At 55.4% G+C, this 17,344-nt stretch overlaps 1 protein-coding gene across 3 annotated transcripts; it reads right to left on the bottom strand.

Annotated features, from left to right (window-relative positions):
• Positions 1-415: 415 nt before the first annotated feature.
• On the bottom strand, positions 416-15,096 carry CUNH13orf46 (chromosome unknown C13orf46 homolog). 3 transcript variants are annotated; one of them, XR_001883286.1, is made up of 8 exons: positions 14,820-15,096; positions 11,928-11,979; positions 10,365-10,530; positions 10,237-10,284; positions 9,111-9,158; positions 7,386-7,453; positions 712-828; positions 416-597 (listed from the first exon to the last, which is right to left on the bottom strand). XR_001883286.1 is itself a non-coding variant. In XM_017861771.1 (8 exons), exons 1-7 carry the CDS (start codon positions 15,007-15,009, stop codon positions 762-764), a joined length of 639 nt encoding a protein of 212 aa, XP_017717260.1. In that variant the 5' UTR covers positions 15,010-15,096; the 3' UTR covers positions 416-597; positions 749-761. The 3 variants fall into 3 exon arrangements, 2 of the variants coding, with proteins under 2 accessions (XP_017717260.1, XP_017717259.1); XM_017861771.1 differs by having other exon boundaries at positions 749-828; XM_017861770.1 differs by lacking the exons at positions 416-597; positions 712-828 and adding exons at positions 6,710-7,019; positions 7,124-7,286.
• Between the last annotated feature and the right edge of the window lie 2,248 nt (positions 15,097-17,344).

Raw genomic sequence — 17,344 nt, 5'->3', positions numbered from 1 at the left:
ATGCGTGCGTGTCGGGGGGTGAACAACAGAGCTCTGGGTGGGTTCTGGTGGAACTTGTTTTGCAGGCATGTCCTGGAGCCCCCCACACCCCTGGGGAAGACACCCTCTCCTCCTCTGAGTGGGGAGCACGTGGCTCCCTCCGGGGACAGATCCTAGTGCCAGCACCACAGCCGGGGCGCTCACCAGCGTCCACTGTGCTCCCGGCTCCTGCAGGGACTTTGGCGACACAGCAGACGCTGCATCCTGCCCTGCACCTCTCACCCCTGCCTGGTGGGGGGCTTCCAGGAGCTGCAGCTCCCATGAGGCCCACAAAGGGCTGAGCCTCCCCTGCTGTGCCCCAGGGGCCTCTGTCCCCACCCAGCAAGCCACTGAGCAAGAGGCCAGGGCAGGAAGGGGCTAGAGCCCCTCCGGCTGGTGGAGAGGAAGAGTCTCTTCCCGTCATTTATTCTGTGTTAAGGTCACATCATCACTCACCCAGTGGGCAGTGGGTTTCAGGCGTGGCTCACACCTGGTGTGGTCAACAGCGCCCCAGCATTGCTCAGGGCTGGCGGGATCTTTAGTCCAAAGGCGTGGTCTGTGAGCTCACTCCTTCCAGGCCTGGCCAGTCCCACAAGAAGAAAACAGGAACCTCAGTGCCTGGCAGAGAAGGCTCTTGGGTGGCAAGTAGGTGGCCCGACCACCCTCTGACTGGTGCCCCCAGCCCCTCCGCACCCCGCCTCCTTCCTCTTCTTCGTCAAGCTCTGAGCACCTTCTCCGGGGCACTAGGTGCTCTCCTTCTCCCTCTTCCTGGTGGAGTACGGGATGCAGCACACCCAGCTGGTGTGCATCCTGCAGGCCAAGAGGAGGGCAGGTGGGTGAGAAAGGGTCCTGGGCTGGCACTGTGGCCACAGGCACCCCGAAGCGCGCTGGCGGGTCTCCCCTGCACTCTGCATGCACCCCCTTTCATCAAGCACAGGCGGGTCTCCCCTGTACCCCACATGCACCCCCTTTCATCAAGCGCACTGGGGGTCTCCCCTGCATCTCTGCATGCATCCCATTTCATCAAGCCCTCAGGGGCTGTGGTGAGTGGCGGACGAGAAGCCCAGTTTGCTGGTTTCTGCTTGAACCCTGACTCAGAGGACATGCGGGTCTCCAGAAGGATGCCTGAAGACAAAACAGCACAGAGCACATGGGCCCTGCCTCCATCTCCGCCTGGAGCCACTACGTTCTTAAAAGATCAGTGACCTGGGTCTGTGCCTTTTCCCGCACACGACGTCTGCTGCAGTTCGTGATTACGCCTCTGTAATCCACAGCCAAACATGCTCTCGCACTCAAACCTTGATGTGATTCTGCAAGCGCCCAGCCCCCGCCGCCTGTCCAGGAACCCTGAACAGAAACGCGGCGTGGGGCAATGGACAGACGGCTTGCAGGTGACAGCCTCAGTGCACAGTCCTCACTAAGACTTCCATGTAAAACAAACTCTTGAAAAGCTTGATTTTTCTTCCTTAATTGGCAATCATGGTGCCCATGAAGGGACTCCTGGCAGGCTGCCCAGGACTGCCTGGGACACTGCAGGGACCTGGCACCTTGGCCCCAGCACAGGCCCTTGGGGCTCTGGCCCCTGCACAGCTGCACATGGTGAGGTCTCTCCTGGGTCCTCTGGAGTCTCTCCTGGGTCTCTCCTGGGTCCCCCTGGGTCTCTCCTGGGTCCTCCTGGGGCTGTGCTAGGGCTCAGACCTCCTGCTTGGCTGACAGCCCTGAGTTTCTTCAGCCACCACTCCCACTTCTTGATGGAGACTTCTCATTTGTTAAGGAGAAAAACTCTCCTAGTTGAAAGATACTAGGGGCCAGGTGCTGTGACTCATGCTTATAGTCCCAGCACTTGGGAGGTTGAGGCAGGTAGATCACTCGAGCTCAGAAGTTAAAGACCAGCCTGGCCAACACAGGGAGATCCCCATCTCTACTAAAATAAGAAATTAACTGGGCATGGTGGCACTTGTGGCCCCAGCTACTTGGGAGGCTGAGACAGGAGAATCACTTTAGCCCAGGGGGTGGAGGTTTGCAGTAAGCTGGGAACACACCACTATATTCCAGCCTGGGTGACAGAGTGAGACTCTGTCTCAAAAAAGAAGAAAAGGAAAAGATTCTAGGAATAAATGATGTGTGAGGCTGATTGGGTAGAATGTGTGAGGCTGTCTGATTGGTGAGGCCCTGTTCGACTTGGTAAATGTGTGAGCTCTATTGAGGTAGAATGTTGAGCTGTCTGTGGGCTAGGACGTGTGAGCCTGTCCTGATTGGCCAAGTTGAGCAGTCGTGCTCCCTTTTACATCTCCCAGTGGGCAATAAAGCATGGCAAAGTCAAACAACAGGCACTGATTACAACCTTACAGTCAGTCCCAGCAGCGCGTGTGACACACAGAGCCCTTCTAGATGGGAGGGGTTCATGAAAGGAGATTTAATGAAGAAATGGCCAAAAATGGTGTTCTCAAACATGAAGGCATACCAGGCTTTCTAAGGCTGTCACTGGCCCATTCTTTTGCTTATTTTAAACCAATGAGCAAATTATATCAAGGAAAATTCGGAGCTCAAATGGCAATCTGCGAGGATAGAGTTAACATGTGGACTTGTACAAGCTCTCTCTCTTTTTATCCTGAAGTAAAATGATTGGTTATTTTAAAAAGATGTGTAGGACAAAGCAGAAAGTCCAGGCATGTCAGAATGGTCTGTAAAAGTCATGATAAGGTTTATGAAAAGATAATTTATGAAAAGAATTATGTGTGTAAGTTGGCTGTGATTAAAAGGGAATTATTTATATGTCTTTCTAAAGATTGAACTTTGGGCCAGGCATGGTGGCTCATGCCTGTAATCCCAGCAGTCTGGGTGGCCGAGGCAGGCAGATCACGAGGTCAGGATATCAAGACCATCCCGGCTAACACGGTGAAACCTCGTCTCTACTAAAAACACACACACACACACAAATAAGCCAGATGTGGTGGTGGGCGCCTGTAGTCTCAGCTACTCAAAGGCTGAGGCAGGAGAATGGCGTGAACCTGGGAGGCAGAGCTTGCAGTGAGTGGAGATGGCGTCACTGCACTCCAGCCTGGGCGACAGAGTGAGACTCAGTCTCAAAAAAAAAAAAAAAAAAAAAAAAAAAGATTGAGCTATGATATTAAATATACATTAATACAAAACTAAAGATTGGTCCCCTATGTCACCACAAAGTTTCCTTGAAGTACTGGTTTGCTCTTAATGAAATTGCAAGAGGTTTTGATTTTTAACTCTGAAATCATTTCTTTTGAAACTGCTCAGATCTACATCTCAGAAACTCAGCTTCTGCTGTCCCTTGCAATGTGTGGTTTGCAGATCGTGTATGGCTGTCTCAGCTCTTTCTCCCCTTAAGAAGGCCTGGGATAACAACTTTCTCCTTCAAACTTTTTGTCAAGTCTTGCAACTTTTTCCTCCAGTTCTAACTCTGCTGTTTAAGCAACGTTTTCCTTAAGTGCAGCTTCAATTCATACACTTGGCTTTTCTCGCTACATCTGAGTTGTTCAACATAATCAGAAAATTTCTCATGCTGTTACCAAGAGCTGTGTGTTCCCCAGCTCAAGGCCCTAGTTTCCTTGTTTACTGCCCTCTGTAATCAAGTGCACACCAACAGCCCTGGAGAGGCTTTTCCTGGGTCCGGCGAGGCTCCAGTGCCCTTCTCATCAGATCTGACTTCCAGGTTACCTGCACGGGCTTCCCTCAAGGAGAGGCAATCACACTGCAGGTTTTTCTGTACCTTTTGGTAACTGGTTTAAAAAACAAATATTTTATATTTTATCAAGATAATTTCTGCATTATCTTTATTAAATTTTGATTACTTAAGACAACTGGGCTTTAAAAGACTTACGGTTTTATAGCAATGTAACTTTCTGAATTGCCTGTGAGGTCTTTTGATAATTGCTCTGGTTAAATGAGTGACTATTATTTTTAAATGATCTGTAATTCTGTTTTTATTGTTTTGAACCTTTTGACGTCTTCCGCAGGTTTCCACAGAATCAAAATCCTACATAAAGTCTTTTCAGATTAAACAATTCGATTTGGTAAAACTCAATGGGTAGCATCATCAAATGATAAATGATACTAAACCTTCTTTCAGTTATAATTGTGAGCGTGTTATTGATATAAATGTTCTAAAAATTACATACATTTATATTAATATAATATCAGTCATAATTTTGATAACGTCCAATTGTAAATTACATTTGCATGGGCCTGTTATCCATGTGAATATTCTAAAGATTATGTAAAATTTATGGAAGCCTGGCAGTCCTGATGTGACACTGGCAGTCATGATTTTGGTTGTTTTCTTACAATGTTACGTGTAACAGAAATATCTACTTTCTTGTTGGTTAGAAGCTTTCATCAAATTGTAACCATGGCTGTTCTAAGGTTTTGCATCTGTAGTCATTGTTCTGAATTATTCTCTAAAAACATTTATAATCAACTCTAGTCAGAAACTGCTTTTTGTGGAAAGGACTCTAATAAATAGGGGTACAAAAAGGTGGGAAATATTAAGAGCACAATTAATTAAATAATATACAAAAGTGGTTCCAGTTTTGTTGACTGGTTGTCAAGTGTTTTTCCAATCTGTAGTTACTGTGGTGCTGTGGAGTGTGCAGTGCTCTGCGTGATCTGTAGGTTCCCTCTAACAGTCCTGGGGATGTATTGTGTTGGGTGGGTACAGGAAAAGGCAACACTAGGAAAAAGAAAATCCAGATCATGCTAATTAAAAAAGAGATGGAGGTTGGGCGCGGTGGCTCACACCTGTAATCCCAGCACATTGGGAGGCTGAGGCGGGTGGATCACGAGGTCAGGAGTTCGAGACCATCCTGGCTAACATGGTGAAACCCCGACTACTAAAAATACAAAAAAATTAGCCAGGCATGGTAGCGGGCACCTGTAGTCCCAGCTACTCGGGAGGCTGAGGCAGGAGAATGGCATGAACCTGGGAGGCAGAGCTTGCAGTGAGCCGAGATCGCATCACTGCACTCCAGCCTGGGTGACAGAGCGAGACTCTGTCTCAAAAAAAAGAAAAATAAAGAAAAAAAGAGAAAGAGAGAGATGGAGCCTGCCAGAGCATTTTCCAATGAACACACAAGTGTGCACGTGAGCTGACGCCCATTCATTATAGCCATGGCTGAGGACTCTTGGCTTTCCTGGGCAGAAGCCTTCCTGGTATTGGGAAATCAGTGTTGGGTCTTGTAAATGCAACTGGACGGTGATCCAAAGGGTGAATTTGTGAGATGAGGTAGCAAACCTAAGAAGCCACGTCTGCTCATCGCTGCCAGCAGCCGCACTGGGCAGGTTTTCCGGGACAGCTTAGTCAGGGGGGATGGGGGCTGAGACCAGGAGATTTGGACCCAGGATTGTCCAGCTTGGGGCAGAAAACAGCCATCCAGCTGTGTGCCGATTGCCAAATCCAGCACCAGGAAACGATGAGAAAAATAGAGCTGTACTTGGAAAATACCTGTCCATTTTAAGCCCAGACTCAGGAGTCAAAACAACCCCAATGTCCTAGTGAAAGCCAGTGTAACCTGGTTATGTTGGAGCCAAAAGAAGTAGAGACTCTGCTGAGTTAGGGCAGAGTGGGGCAGAGTGCATTGTTCTCGAGGACTTTCTCTCGCTGGAGACATAAAAATCTGAGAGCAGGTAGTGCTGCCATCATCACAGCAGCAATCCGTCAGCAAAGCCAGACCAGCAGGGGGCTGAAGGCTGCAGCTGTCAAAGCTGGCCCTGGGCAAGGAGGCCGCCTGGCAGGCACAGCCACAGCCCCCGTCCTCAGCCTCGGCCTCTGTCCTCAGCCGCAGCCTCCGTCTTCAGCCTCGGCCTCTGTCCTCAGCCTCGGCCTCTGTCCTCAGCCACGGTCCCCGTCCTCAGCCGCGGCCCCTGTGCTCAACTGTGGCCCCTGTCCTCAGCCTCAGTCCATTCTCAGCCTCAGCCCGTCCTCAGCCTCGGCCCCTGTCCTCAGCCTCGGCCCCTGTCCTCAGCCGCGGTCCCCGTCCTCAACCGCGGCCCCCCTCCTCAGCCGCGGCCTCTGTCCTCAGCCGCGGCCCCTGTCCTGAGCCTCAGCCCGTCCTCAGTCGCGGCCCCTGTCCTCAGCCTCGGCCCCTGTCCTCAGCCTCAGCTGCAGCCCCTGTCCTCAGTGTCAAAAGTCAGGTGCTCCCGTGTGCTTTTAAGAGGTGGAAGCTGGGGTGATTTTTAAACATTTCTCTCTGTTTTGCTATTCTACATTGTTGCCATTATTTTAAATGACTGGTTAAAATGTTAATATAACTGAAAGAAGGTTTTTTTTTTTGTTCCTTTGAGATGGAGTTTCGCTCTTGTCACCCAGGCTGGAGTGCGGGGGTGCGATCTAGGTTCACTGGAACCTCTGCCTCCCGGGTTCAAGCAATTCTCCTGCCTCAGCCTCCCGAGAAGCTGGAACTACAGGCGCCCACCACCACGCCCGGCTAATTTTTTGTATTTTGGTAGACACAGGGTTTCACCGTGTTAGCCAGGATGGTCTCGATCTCCTGACCTCGTGATCTGCCCACCTCAGCCTCCCAAAGTGCTGGGATTACAGGCTGAAAGAAGGTTTAGTATCATGTGACTGTTTTACAAAGCCAATAGAACAATTCATCCTTTAAAAAAATCTGTAATAAATCAAGATACTCATAAACTGTTAGTTCTGAGTGGTAGGCATTTGGACTATTGCTTTTTGTATTTTCGTGTGTTGTTTAAAATAAAACGCTATAGACACATGGGCCCGTTCAATGGGCCAGACACGTCTTCCCTCCCCACACCCCTCTTCATGGCTGAGGGCCTCGGGGCCTCAGGAAGTCTTGGGGCTTCCCTGGACCTACACAGCATCCAGCCTGGGTACACGGGTCATCTCTTTGAAGGCTGCCCCGGCCCCAGGGCCTGAGGCTTGTTGTGAGAGCAGCCGGCTTGGCTGTGACACCAGCATGCATGCACGGCTTCCCACCACCTGCAGGACCCAAGTCTGCAGCTAAAACCTAAACAGGAGAAGCCAGTACATGCACTTATCACCTCTCCCCGCTCCTTCCTCCCTCCTCTCCCTCCTCTTCCACCCTCTCATCAGGTCCTTTTCCTGGCTCACCGGTAGGAGACACAGCCTGGTTATGGGGTGAGGTGGAGCATCGTGAAGCTCGTCCCTGAGCCTTTCCAAGGTCCGATGTCCTGTTGCCCTCAGCCCCTCAGGCTCGGTAGATGCTGAGCCTCGGCAGCACCCAGGGAGAAGGGGGGACCGCCTGGGCTCGGCTCTGCCCACCACACACAAGGCATGGTGGGCACATCAGAAACTGTGGTGGGGTGAAAGTCCTCCTACCCCCACCTAGTGTGAGCCCACAAGCATCACTCACTCGTCTTCTGACAGATCTCCCACATCCATCTGGAACGGCTTCTCTTCCTTCTCGGCGTCAGAGACCACCTGTGGGGAGTGGAGACGTTTAAGGGATGGGAGGTGTCAGCCACGGGCACTGGGGTATAGCCTGTGGACCTGCTGGAGGATCAGGCCAGGGCACAGAGGCTGCCTGGGCCTGGATGACCTCCCATCAGACAGGGCTCTCTATTGTCTGAACATTTCCAGTTAGGGGAACCTGACCAAGGAACTGCACCCTTGATGTGGCCGGGCTCCTGCACTGAAGACCAGGTCTGGCCTGTCAGCCCAACTGTGCCACTGGCTGGCCCTCCTTGAGTCCTTAGAACTCATGTGCCCCAAGAATAGCCTTGTTGGGGGTTAATAACCAGCTCTCTCTGCTTTGGGGCATGCTCTGAGGGTCAAAGGGAGAGAAGGTGCATTTTGGAAAATAACTGAGCCCCAGGAAGGAGCTTAAACTTGCCAAGAAAGAACTTCAAGAAACTTCCAAAATGATGACTGTTCACCACAGCAAAGAAATGGAGGAACATACCCCAGATATTAGTGTTGGAAGGGCCCAGACAGGTCATTAAGTCAGCCTCTTCCTTTTGTAGATAAAGATGATGATGGTGGTGGTGATGATGCTGGTGATTATAACAGTGGTGATGATGGTGATAAGGATGATGGTGATTATAATGGTGGTGATGAGTGATGATGATGGTGATAATGGTGGTGATGATGGTGATAATGGTGACAGTGATTATAATGGTGATGATGGTGATAGTGGTAGCGGTGATGGTGATGATGGTGGTGATGATGGTGATGATGATGGTGATTATACTGGTGATGGTTGTGATAATGATGGTGATGATGATGATGGTGATTATAATGGTGGGGATGATGGTGAAGGTGATGATGGTGATAATGGTGATGGTGATGGTGATAGTGATAGTGGTGATGGTGATGACGATGGTGATGGTGATGATGGTGGTGGTGATGACGGTCATGATAGTGATGGTGGTGATGATGCTGGTGATGGGAATGATGGTGGTGATGTGATAATGATGGTGATATTAATGATGATGGTGATGATGGTGATGATGTCTTTGGGGATGATGTTGATGGTGATGATGATGATGGTGATGGTTGTGATATGATAATGATGGTGTGGATGGTGATGATAGTAATGGTGGTGATGATGATGATACCCCATACTGAAGCTTTCCTGGGTATGAGGCACTGCTCTGAGAGCTTTCCCAAATAACCCTGGGATGCGGGTACTAATATGATTCCTACTTTATAGAGGAGACAACTGAGGCACAGGGAAGTATGATGAGTTGTTTTGAGCATTTACTGACAGAACCACACATCTACCAAAGCCCGGTCTCTGAGCTTCCAGGTCTGTGCCCTTTTCACCACCCCAACGTGATCTCACAAGAGGTTCTGAGGACCCACGGGCACCTTGAGGGTTAACCCAGGCCCCAGAGTCTCTGATAGTGCTGAAGTGTGTGTGAGTTGGAGTGTGGGAGGGTAAGGAAGAGGCTAGACCAATCCTCAACACCAGGGAGCTCTCCTGGAGCTGCTGGCCCCAGGTCTCTGCCTCCCCGTCCAACACATGCCTATTGTGGGGCAAGTTCCCAGAAAAGCCTCCAAGGCTGGCCCTGCCAGGCAGCACAGGCCCTTTCCTGATGGCTTTGGCTCTGCTTGTCTTGGGGGTTTCCATTTTTACCTCCTCAGCATGGTCTCCCAGGTCAATCTCCACAAACACAGATGCTTTCTGCAAATGGAAACCAGAGAGGTGTGGATGGCAGGCTTGGGTGAGCTGGAGAGGAACGCTGATTCCCTGGGAGGAACAGTGGCTCCTGGCCCTTGGGGCAGCTGGGGCAGACCCTGGTGATGACCATCAGGCCCTCAGATCCTGGCCATGCTGAACGAGGGCTCCTGGGACGCTGGGCAGAGCTGATGGCAGTGTGGACTGTGAGGTGTCCATGGCCAGCTCTGGCAGTAGAGATGGAGGGGGACACGGCTTTCTCACCCCTCCCTAATCACCTCCCATCAGGGCCCTGAGACTCCAGAGAGTTTCCTCCAATCTCACCCTCTGAGAACTGGGGCCTCCAGGAGATGGGGCAATGCCCAGAGCTAGGGAGCCCAGCTGCTCCCCCCCAGCCCTGTTTGACAAGGCAGCACTCCTGCCCCCACAGCCTGCCTGTGGGCCACACTCCGCACCAAGGAGCAGGAGACCCCCCCCACCGGGATGCAAACGGCTTCAGTGGCTCAGGGTTTTGCTGCCCCAAGGCCTCTAACTGGGCGCCTGGGCCAGCCCAGAATGTGTACCCAATGGGGGCACTTGAGTCAACTCCGAGGGCAGTGTTTGGGGGCGGGTGCAGGACTTCCCAAGAGCCCTGGAATGAACCCAAAGCCCGCCTGGCAAGCACCATGTCCAGCTGTGTTCCCATCCCCACCACACAGCTTGGAGGGAGAACAAAAGCCACCTTCCTTCATGCAGGGCCTCGTGACAATCCCCACAGCACAACGTGTTCCTGGACAGCACATCAAGCTGGGGCTCTGGGGTTTTTCTGGGCCAAGGTCAAGCTGAGGGTACCTCCTCTCAGGGCCTCACACACCTTTAGTGAGTGCACGTTTGGCAAGTGGGGGTCTGGCTGCCCTGGGATAGGGCAAAGAGTCTCAGAGCTTGGCCTCTCTAGGGAGAGAGTGGGGCCCAGTCCAGCTTCCCAGCCTGGTGCCTGCTGAGCTGACCCCCAGGCCACTGTCCCGGGCAGGCCCAGGCTCCAGCAGAACTCCTACTTGGACAGGCCTCCCATCTTACTTCTATTACTAAAGGGAAAAGCTCTTGCCTCTTTTTCCTGAAGGTCATTTAGCTTTATGGACTTTGCCTCCTGTTCCTGTAAGACCAAAGAAGTAAGTGAAGGCTGGGCTCCAAGACAAGAGGTAAAAAATGCACCGCTCCTCGGCGTGGCCCGACCTTGGCTTCCTGCGAGCCTCCGTCCGCGTGCTCGCCTTCCCGTGCCTCCTGCGTGCTGGCCTCCGAGTTGCTCTTCTCCCTCTCTGGGTCCCGTTTTCCACTCTCATGACCCAGCTTCCCAAGGGTGCCGAAGCTTTCCTTCTTGTCTTGTGCTAGGTTTTCCTGACTGCAGGAGGAGCAGGGAAAGTGGTTTGGAAGAGGTGTCATGGCAGACAGCTGTAGGCAGCTCCTGGTCTCCTCCAGGGCTGTCTCCCTGGGCTCTTGGCTGGTGCCCCTGGGGTCCGTGGGCGCCTATGAGGGGCCCTGACCCGGCACAGAGTTCTGGCTCTGAAGGGGCCCCCAGCCTGGCCCCTCCTGGCTCCCTCTGCTGACCCATCTTGGCTGGAAAACTTACCCTGTACTGCCAGGGTCTGGACTGGGAACCAATTTACTTATAGCCAACCTCTAACCTTGCTCAAAGAACCAAAATCTGGTGAGAAGGTGCAGCCATCCTGTGGCAGATCCACAGCTCACTCCATGTGGATACCAAATGGGCCGTGCCAGCCAGTAGGCTGGGGGGTCCGTGGCTGGCCCTGCTGTTACTCACACCAACCTGGTAACCCCTTCTGTGGTCTGCTGTGGTGTGTGGCCAGGGGCAAGAGGAACCAACAGGCAGTGAGGATGACGGGCTCTGCCCCATCTGCAATGGCGTTGACTTGGCCAAGGGTGTTGACTTGGCCAACGTGAGCAGACACTTTCAGCTGTGCCACCCTAAAGGTGTGTGGTCTTCCCACCTCAACTGCCCTCACCAAGGCCATCAGCTTCCCTGAGCTCTACAGGGTGGGGGCTCCAGACGCCTCACACATCGCTCTAACGCATGAACACTCACTCTCACCAACTGACGGCACCTTTGGCCACTTTGGCGACTGGACGCCTTCCTTGGTCTCCACTCTACGGGAGCCATTTGTAAAGAAGGCGGACTTGGCCCGTGCCTTGTCCATGGTGCTGGCAAATCGACTTTGTTAGATCGGAGACAAATTCTTGAGGAATTCAATGACTTTTAAGTCTTCTTTGATGGCAAGAGGGTGAGTGGGTAGGAGAACCAGAGCTGGGGTGGGACAGGATGCGAGGTGCAAGGAGGCAAGAACCCGGCGGTACGAAGTGAGGTTGTGCCGTCCAGGGCCCCACGCCCCTCTCCCTAAAGGGTCACTCGAGTTGTTTATATACAGATTTGGCCCGGCAGTCCACCAGTGAGACGCCGCCTCCTTCCCCAGAGGGCCATGGGGTGTCTACTGACAGGGATGCAGCTGTGACCCTCAGGTCAGGGCCTGAGTCCTGAGGATACCACCCCCTACAGGTGGGCCCTGTTCCCACACTGAATTCTCTCTCAAAATAAGGAGGATTTCCCAGCCCTGCCATCCAGGACCTGGGCAGGGTCTTCTCAGGACCCAGGGCTCCCTCAGTCCCCTTCTAAGTGTCTATCTTGATGCCTGGGTGCCACCCCCACACCCCACCCTCTCCTGTGTCCGCCTCACTTTTCCCAGCTCTGCCTTCACCCAGGCCAGCGCCGGACAGGCCACTTACCAGCTGACATCTTCCTCGCTACTGCTTGGGTCTTTCCCTTGATCTTCGGACTCTGGGGACGAAGGACAGAGCCGTCAGCACCATCACACCACACCTACCGGAGCTCAGGACCTGCCCAGAGCCACCCACAGCCACCCACGGCAGAGCTCAACTCTCCGCCGTGGCTATGGCTAACCTGAGTTTCTCTCCCACCCGTGCCCAAGCCCGACCCCTCCTGTATTTGCTACCAGCACTTTCCACAGCCTGGTGCCGGGACCTTGAGCCTGGCTCAGTCCCAGCAGCTCAGCCCATCCCCGGCTCCACCTTCTCCCTGCAGGACGCAGGGCGAGGCATGGCCAGCTGCCTTACAGTAAACGCAAGAGGCTCTGGGACCTCTTGCCATTCCTCTTTGTCCTAGCGCAGCTGGCTGGAGGCAGCTGAGCACGAGGGTGGGAGAAGCCCCCAAGACCTGCCCATGCGGCTACCACCCTCCACCCAGGCTTCCTCTCACGGACAGGTGGGACCTGAAACCCCTCTTGGTTTGTCCAGGAAAATCCACCAATCCCCAGGTTCTCTGGGCTCCCCAAGGCGCATCCGCCAACCCCCCGGGGTCTCCGGGCTCCCCGAGGCGCATCCACCAACCCCCCAGCTTCTCCGGGCTCCCCGAGGTGCATCGCGGGGTGTTTCTAGTAGTCTTTTTCGGGACCACTTTATGCCTCTGGGCCGCCCTCCGTGAGCGCTGGCCTCCTGTGCTCCGAGTGGCCCAGGCCCAGACACACCCTCTGCCCCCACGGGTCCCCCGTGAAGTCGGCCACCCCACCTCTCCCGCATCCTGGAGGCCTCCCTGTGATGTGGACACGGCGTCTCACACATCCAGGCACCTGTGGGTGCACGTGGCACTGTGCATGTCTTCGAGCCCACCAAGTCTGTGAGGGGCGAGGAGCTGAACATCTGACTCTACCAGTGGTCAGCAAGGCCTGGCCCATCTCCTTGGGTCACAGGGCTGGAAATGCCTCCTGCTTTTCTCCGGCAGAATTTCAGTTGCCTGGGGGCAGCCACCAAGCTCCCAGGAGATGCGCTCCTGGGCCATGGTCTCAGACCCCGAGGGTGCTGCTGCCTGGGGGAGGCTGTGCAGGGTGGACGTCTTTGCCCTACAGGACAAGCAGCCACACAGAAGCCCGGTCTCCCTGCTGCGGCTCCTCCCATCATGCGGTTTTGGGCAAATCCAGCAGGTGTTGAGGGAAATGTCAGCCATGATGGGGCTTGGTCCCTCCGTCCGACCCCGGCGTTTAAGTCCACACTGCGGTGGCACCGGGCAGCATTGTTGAAGACCTGCTCCCGCCCCACTTAAATTCCTGCTAAGCAGCCTTGGTGTAACTTATTCTTTTGAGAACTTTACACGTCTTGAGGGAACCCCGCGGGGAGGGAGGTGGGGTGCAGCCTCCTGACTGCTCACACCCCCCCAAATAGCAGATCTTTGGATTTTTAAACTCAGAGAACACATATTTTTACATCATTGCTTCTTAAAATTGTCCCCAGGGCTTGAGCAAACCCTGAGTCCTACTGGGCTGTTCCACTTCCACGGCCCCGTGGCCACCTTTGTGAAGGGGAGGCAGAGCTGCCGAGGCCGCGGGAGGGGAGGGGAGAGGAGAGGAGAGGACGCCTGCTCGCACCTCCGTGTCAGCCCTTCAGCCCTGTGCTGTGGGCTGGTATTCAAGGTGTGAGGGGGTGACTCTAGCACCATGCCCAGGCCCAGGCCACTCTCCGTTCAGCACACCTGGAAACATGATTGGCGAGTGTGGACTGACACAGATGCAGCCTGCATGTTTCGCGGTCTAGAAGCCATCCATGTCAAACACGGGCTACGCGGGTTCCTCGCTGGTGGGCGAGGCCCAAGGCTCCTGGCAGGGACCCAGGGCCTCCTTGCAAATGGGGGGCCTGGCCATGGTCCTCTCTCCAGGCGTCGGCTGGCTTTGGAGGCCCATGAGGGTCCCGGGCCTGCCCTCCTCTCACCCCTCCTGCCCTTGGCTGTGCCCGGCTGGAGCCCCACAGCTCCGCCCCAGCAGCGCAAGGCCTTCCCAGCAGCCCTGGGTGGGTTACAGGTGTGGACCTGGAATGGTCCCCTCCTCCACCCTTAGCGTTCTGAGCACAGGGCAGTGGGAGGCAGGAGGCCCGGCCCGGTCCCTGCTGCCTGTGGAAGGAAAACGAGTCTTGGGCCCCAAATCACTGAGGGGAAGAGTCAGGCTGGGAATGTGTCAGGCAAACCTGCCTCCCATCCTCTTCCTAAATAAGAGCCGCAGAGATAAACGGCCACAGGCCACCTCATCGTTCACCCAGGAGGAAATGCCCTGCGAGCCTCACGAGCTCTGCCCCAAGCAGTTCTGTGGAGTTTCACGCTGGGAATGCAGACAGACAGGTGCTGACCGGGGACGGAGATCACCGTCCTCCCTCTGCTCTCCTGAGACAAGTGCGTCTGACGGCTCCCTCCGGGCTGCTTATGTGAAACTGCAGTCACTGAGCCGGGCTAGGGTACAAGGGACTCTCCCGCTAAACCCTCACGTGCAAATCGTGTGTTCAGTGAAAGGCTGCTCGAGACCCAGAATAATGCAGTCCTGTGTCTCCTCTGCCTACCACCTGGGAGCCCCTCCTGCTCCGGGCTGTCCCTTTCTGGACAGAACCAGCGTACCCCCCACAGGGACCGACTGATGCCCCACGTCCCCCTAAAATGTAGGACGCTGGGCTGTGCCCCGCCTTGGACACATGTCATCGCACCTCCTGGGGCTGTCTCGGCGCGTCCCTAACCTTGGGAAGTGACTTTCTAACTGGCTGGGCCCTGACGTGGGTACTTTGGGTTCAGGGCCTGGTGAAGCAGCCGCGCCGTCCACCCGCTCCCCGCGGCCCCACAGCCCCTACCCGGCTCCTTGCGAGGCTTCCTAGGGTGGCTGGGAGGGTCCCCTTTGGGCTGCAGGCCTTCCAGGCTCCTGCTCCGCTGAAGTTCAGAGGCCTTGCTGGCCACCTTGAGGTGCCCAAGGGCCACTCCTGAGGGCAGGACCCTGGGGCCGGGCCGGTGCCTCCTGTGTGTGTTCCCCGTGTCCTTCTCCATCCTCCAGCCCAGCCTCGGCCCGAGCGCAAGGCTGCCACCCTCACACCCAGCTGTCCCGCAGGGAGTAGTCAGGAGGTGCTGGGTGCGCTGTTGCCAGGGGGCTGCTGTGACATCACTGTAAGGTCAGAGGCCAAAGATCGGCTGGTGCCTGGCAGCACAGCGTGGTTTCTGTGCAGGCCGGGGCTGGGGCGGGTTCTGTGTTTTCACGTCTCTGGTCTTTCCACCCTGGAGGGCGGGGAACCGGCACCAGGCCCTAACAAGGCTCCCTCCAGCACAGACGTGGGTCTCCCTCGGTTGACGGGGTATTGGAGTCTTTCTCTATCAGGGCAAACAGGACACAGATACCTCAGGAAGACAAAGGCAGCCCCTGCAGGCAGTGGTGGGCTGCAAACGCTGCCGGCCCCGCGCCTCTCCCCAGCCACACGGCACCAGGACGAAACCCTGCTGTGGCCGGGGCTCCGGCGAGGCCTTTCCGGGTGGTCCGTGTGGGTTTGCTGAGGCAGGCGGCTTAAACGGTGGGAGCCTATTCCTTCCAGTGCCGGGGGCAAGGTGTTTCACAGCGCTGGCTCCCCGAGGCTCTCTCCTTGGTGCGAAGAAGACATATTCGGTGTCCTCACGGGGTTGTCCTGTGTGCTGCGTCCTCGTCTCCCCTTCTCATAAGGACGCCGGCCACCCGGGGTCAGGGCCACGCGCATGGCCTCGCTTTACCTTCACAATCTCTACAGCTCCACGCCCAAGCGCAGCCACACCCTGGGGTCCTGAGGGTCATGGGGTCACAGCTCCAGCACGGGGATTTGCCGGGACAGCGTTCAGCCTGTATTGAGTCGAACAGAAAATCCCCAGCGTGCGCCGTCTCCTCCAGCCTCCAGACCACGGTGGGTGGGGAGGCAACGTTTTACCTCTTAGGGTTCTTTGGTTGGGCCTGAGAATTAAAATCGGCAGATGGGCTGGAGGAAGGCACGCGCACTCCAGCACGGTCTGTGTGGCTGGGAATGGCCTTTCCTTCCCGAAAGAGGAGGTAACACCCCACAGGGAAGACGCTCTCTAGAGCCAGAAGAAAGCAGCGTTCTTATCCTCATGGACGGCTGCTTCAGCTCAAAACAACCCTTACAAGGGCGTGGCTTATTTGGGCGGCCCCTTCACGGGCACATTGCGAGCCGGCGCCCCCCAGGACCCGCTTCCTGTGCCCAGGGCTCCTCAGTGTCTGGGGGAAGCAGGTGTGACCCCCAGGCCGCAGCCTCCCCTCCTTCCGGTCTCTTCTTTTGAAGAGCCCAGAGCCGCTCCGCGCCCAGGAGGCCTCAGCTCTTTGGCTAAGTGGTGGGTGCAGGGTGAGAGCACTGGCCTCACGTACACTCTGGCACTGCCTGGCCTCCTGGGACGGTTCCTCAGAGGCACCTGCTCTGGACGCTCTGATGTTGGGAGTCCCACGGATGCTGCCAGGATGGGAGCGGAGGCTGCCGTCTCTCTCCAACAAGTGCTGGGTCGTCTGGAGCAACAAGAGCAAATGGGTGTCCCTGGGGTCTCCACAAAGCCACCTGCCGTCTCTTGGTGGGTGCATCAGTCAGTACTTGTGCTGCTGATAAAGACATACCCGAGACTGGGCAATTTATGAAGACGAGGTTGAATGGATTCAGTTCCACATGGCTGGGGAGGCCCCGCAGTCATGGCGGAAGGCAAAAGCACCTCTTACATGGCAGCAGCAGGAGAGAATGAGAATCAAGCAAATGGGGAAACCCCTTATAAAACGTTTACATCGGATCTCCGACTTATTCATGACCACGAGAACAGTATGGGGTAAAACCACCCCATGATTCCGTCATCTCCCCTGGGCCCCTCCCACAAAACAGATTCAGTCACCTCCCACCAAGTCCCGCCCACCATACATGGGAATTATGGGAGCCCCAATTCAAGATGAGATTTGGGTGGGGACACAGTTGAACCATATCAGTGGGAAACGCGGAGGGGCTTCTGGCCCCTAGACACTCCCACCTCCCACGGCCCCGCGGGACCCTCCTGGCTGTTCCGGGAGGGGCTCCATTCTCCAGGTTCCCTGGGGCCTCGTCCTCCTCACCCTTCTACTTCCCCTTGGAGGGGCTGACCTTGGCCCTCCTGGGTTGACCCCAGCACAGCTGTGCCCAGAGTGTGAAAGGAGCCCCCTGGTTCCCAACACTGCCTGAAGCCCTGCCAGGAAGTGTGGCTCCAGGAGGGCCAGCTGGCCTCCCAGGGAGGATGCCCCCACCTGCAGGGGTTCGTCCACCACACACAGCCACTCCTGGACTGGGGCAGACCCCACACCTCACCACAGACTGAGGAGGCCGGCCAGGCCGAACCAAGC

Source organism: Rhinopithecus bieti, unplaced genomic scaffold (assembly GCF_001698545.2).
Source record: "Rhinopithecus bieti isolate Rb0 unplaced genomic scaffold, ASM169854v2 scaffold_62034, whole genome shotgun sequence".
Classification (NCBI taxonomy): domain Eukaryota; kingdom Metazoa; phylum Chordata; class Mammalia; order Primates; family Cercopithecidae; genus Rhinopithecus; species Rhinopithecus bieti.
This window is presented reverse-complemented; position numbering and strand designations above follow the sequence as displayed.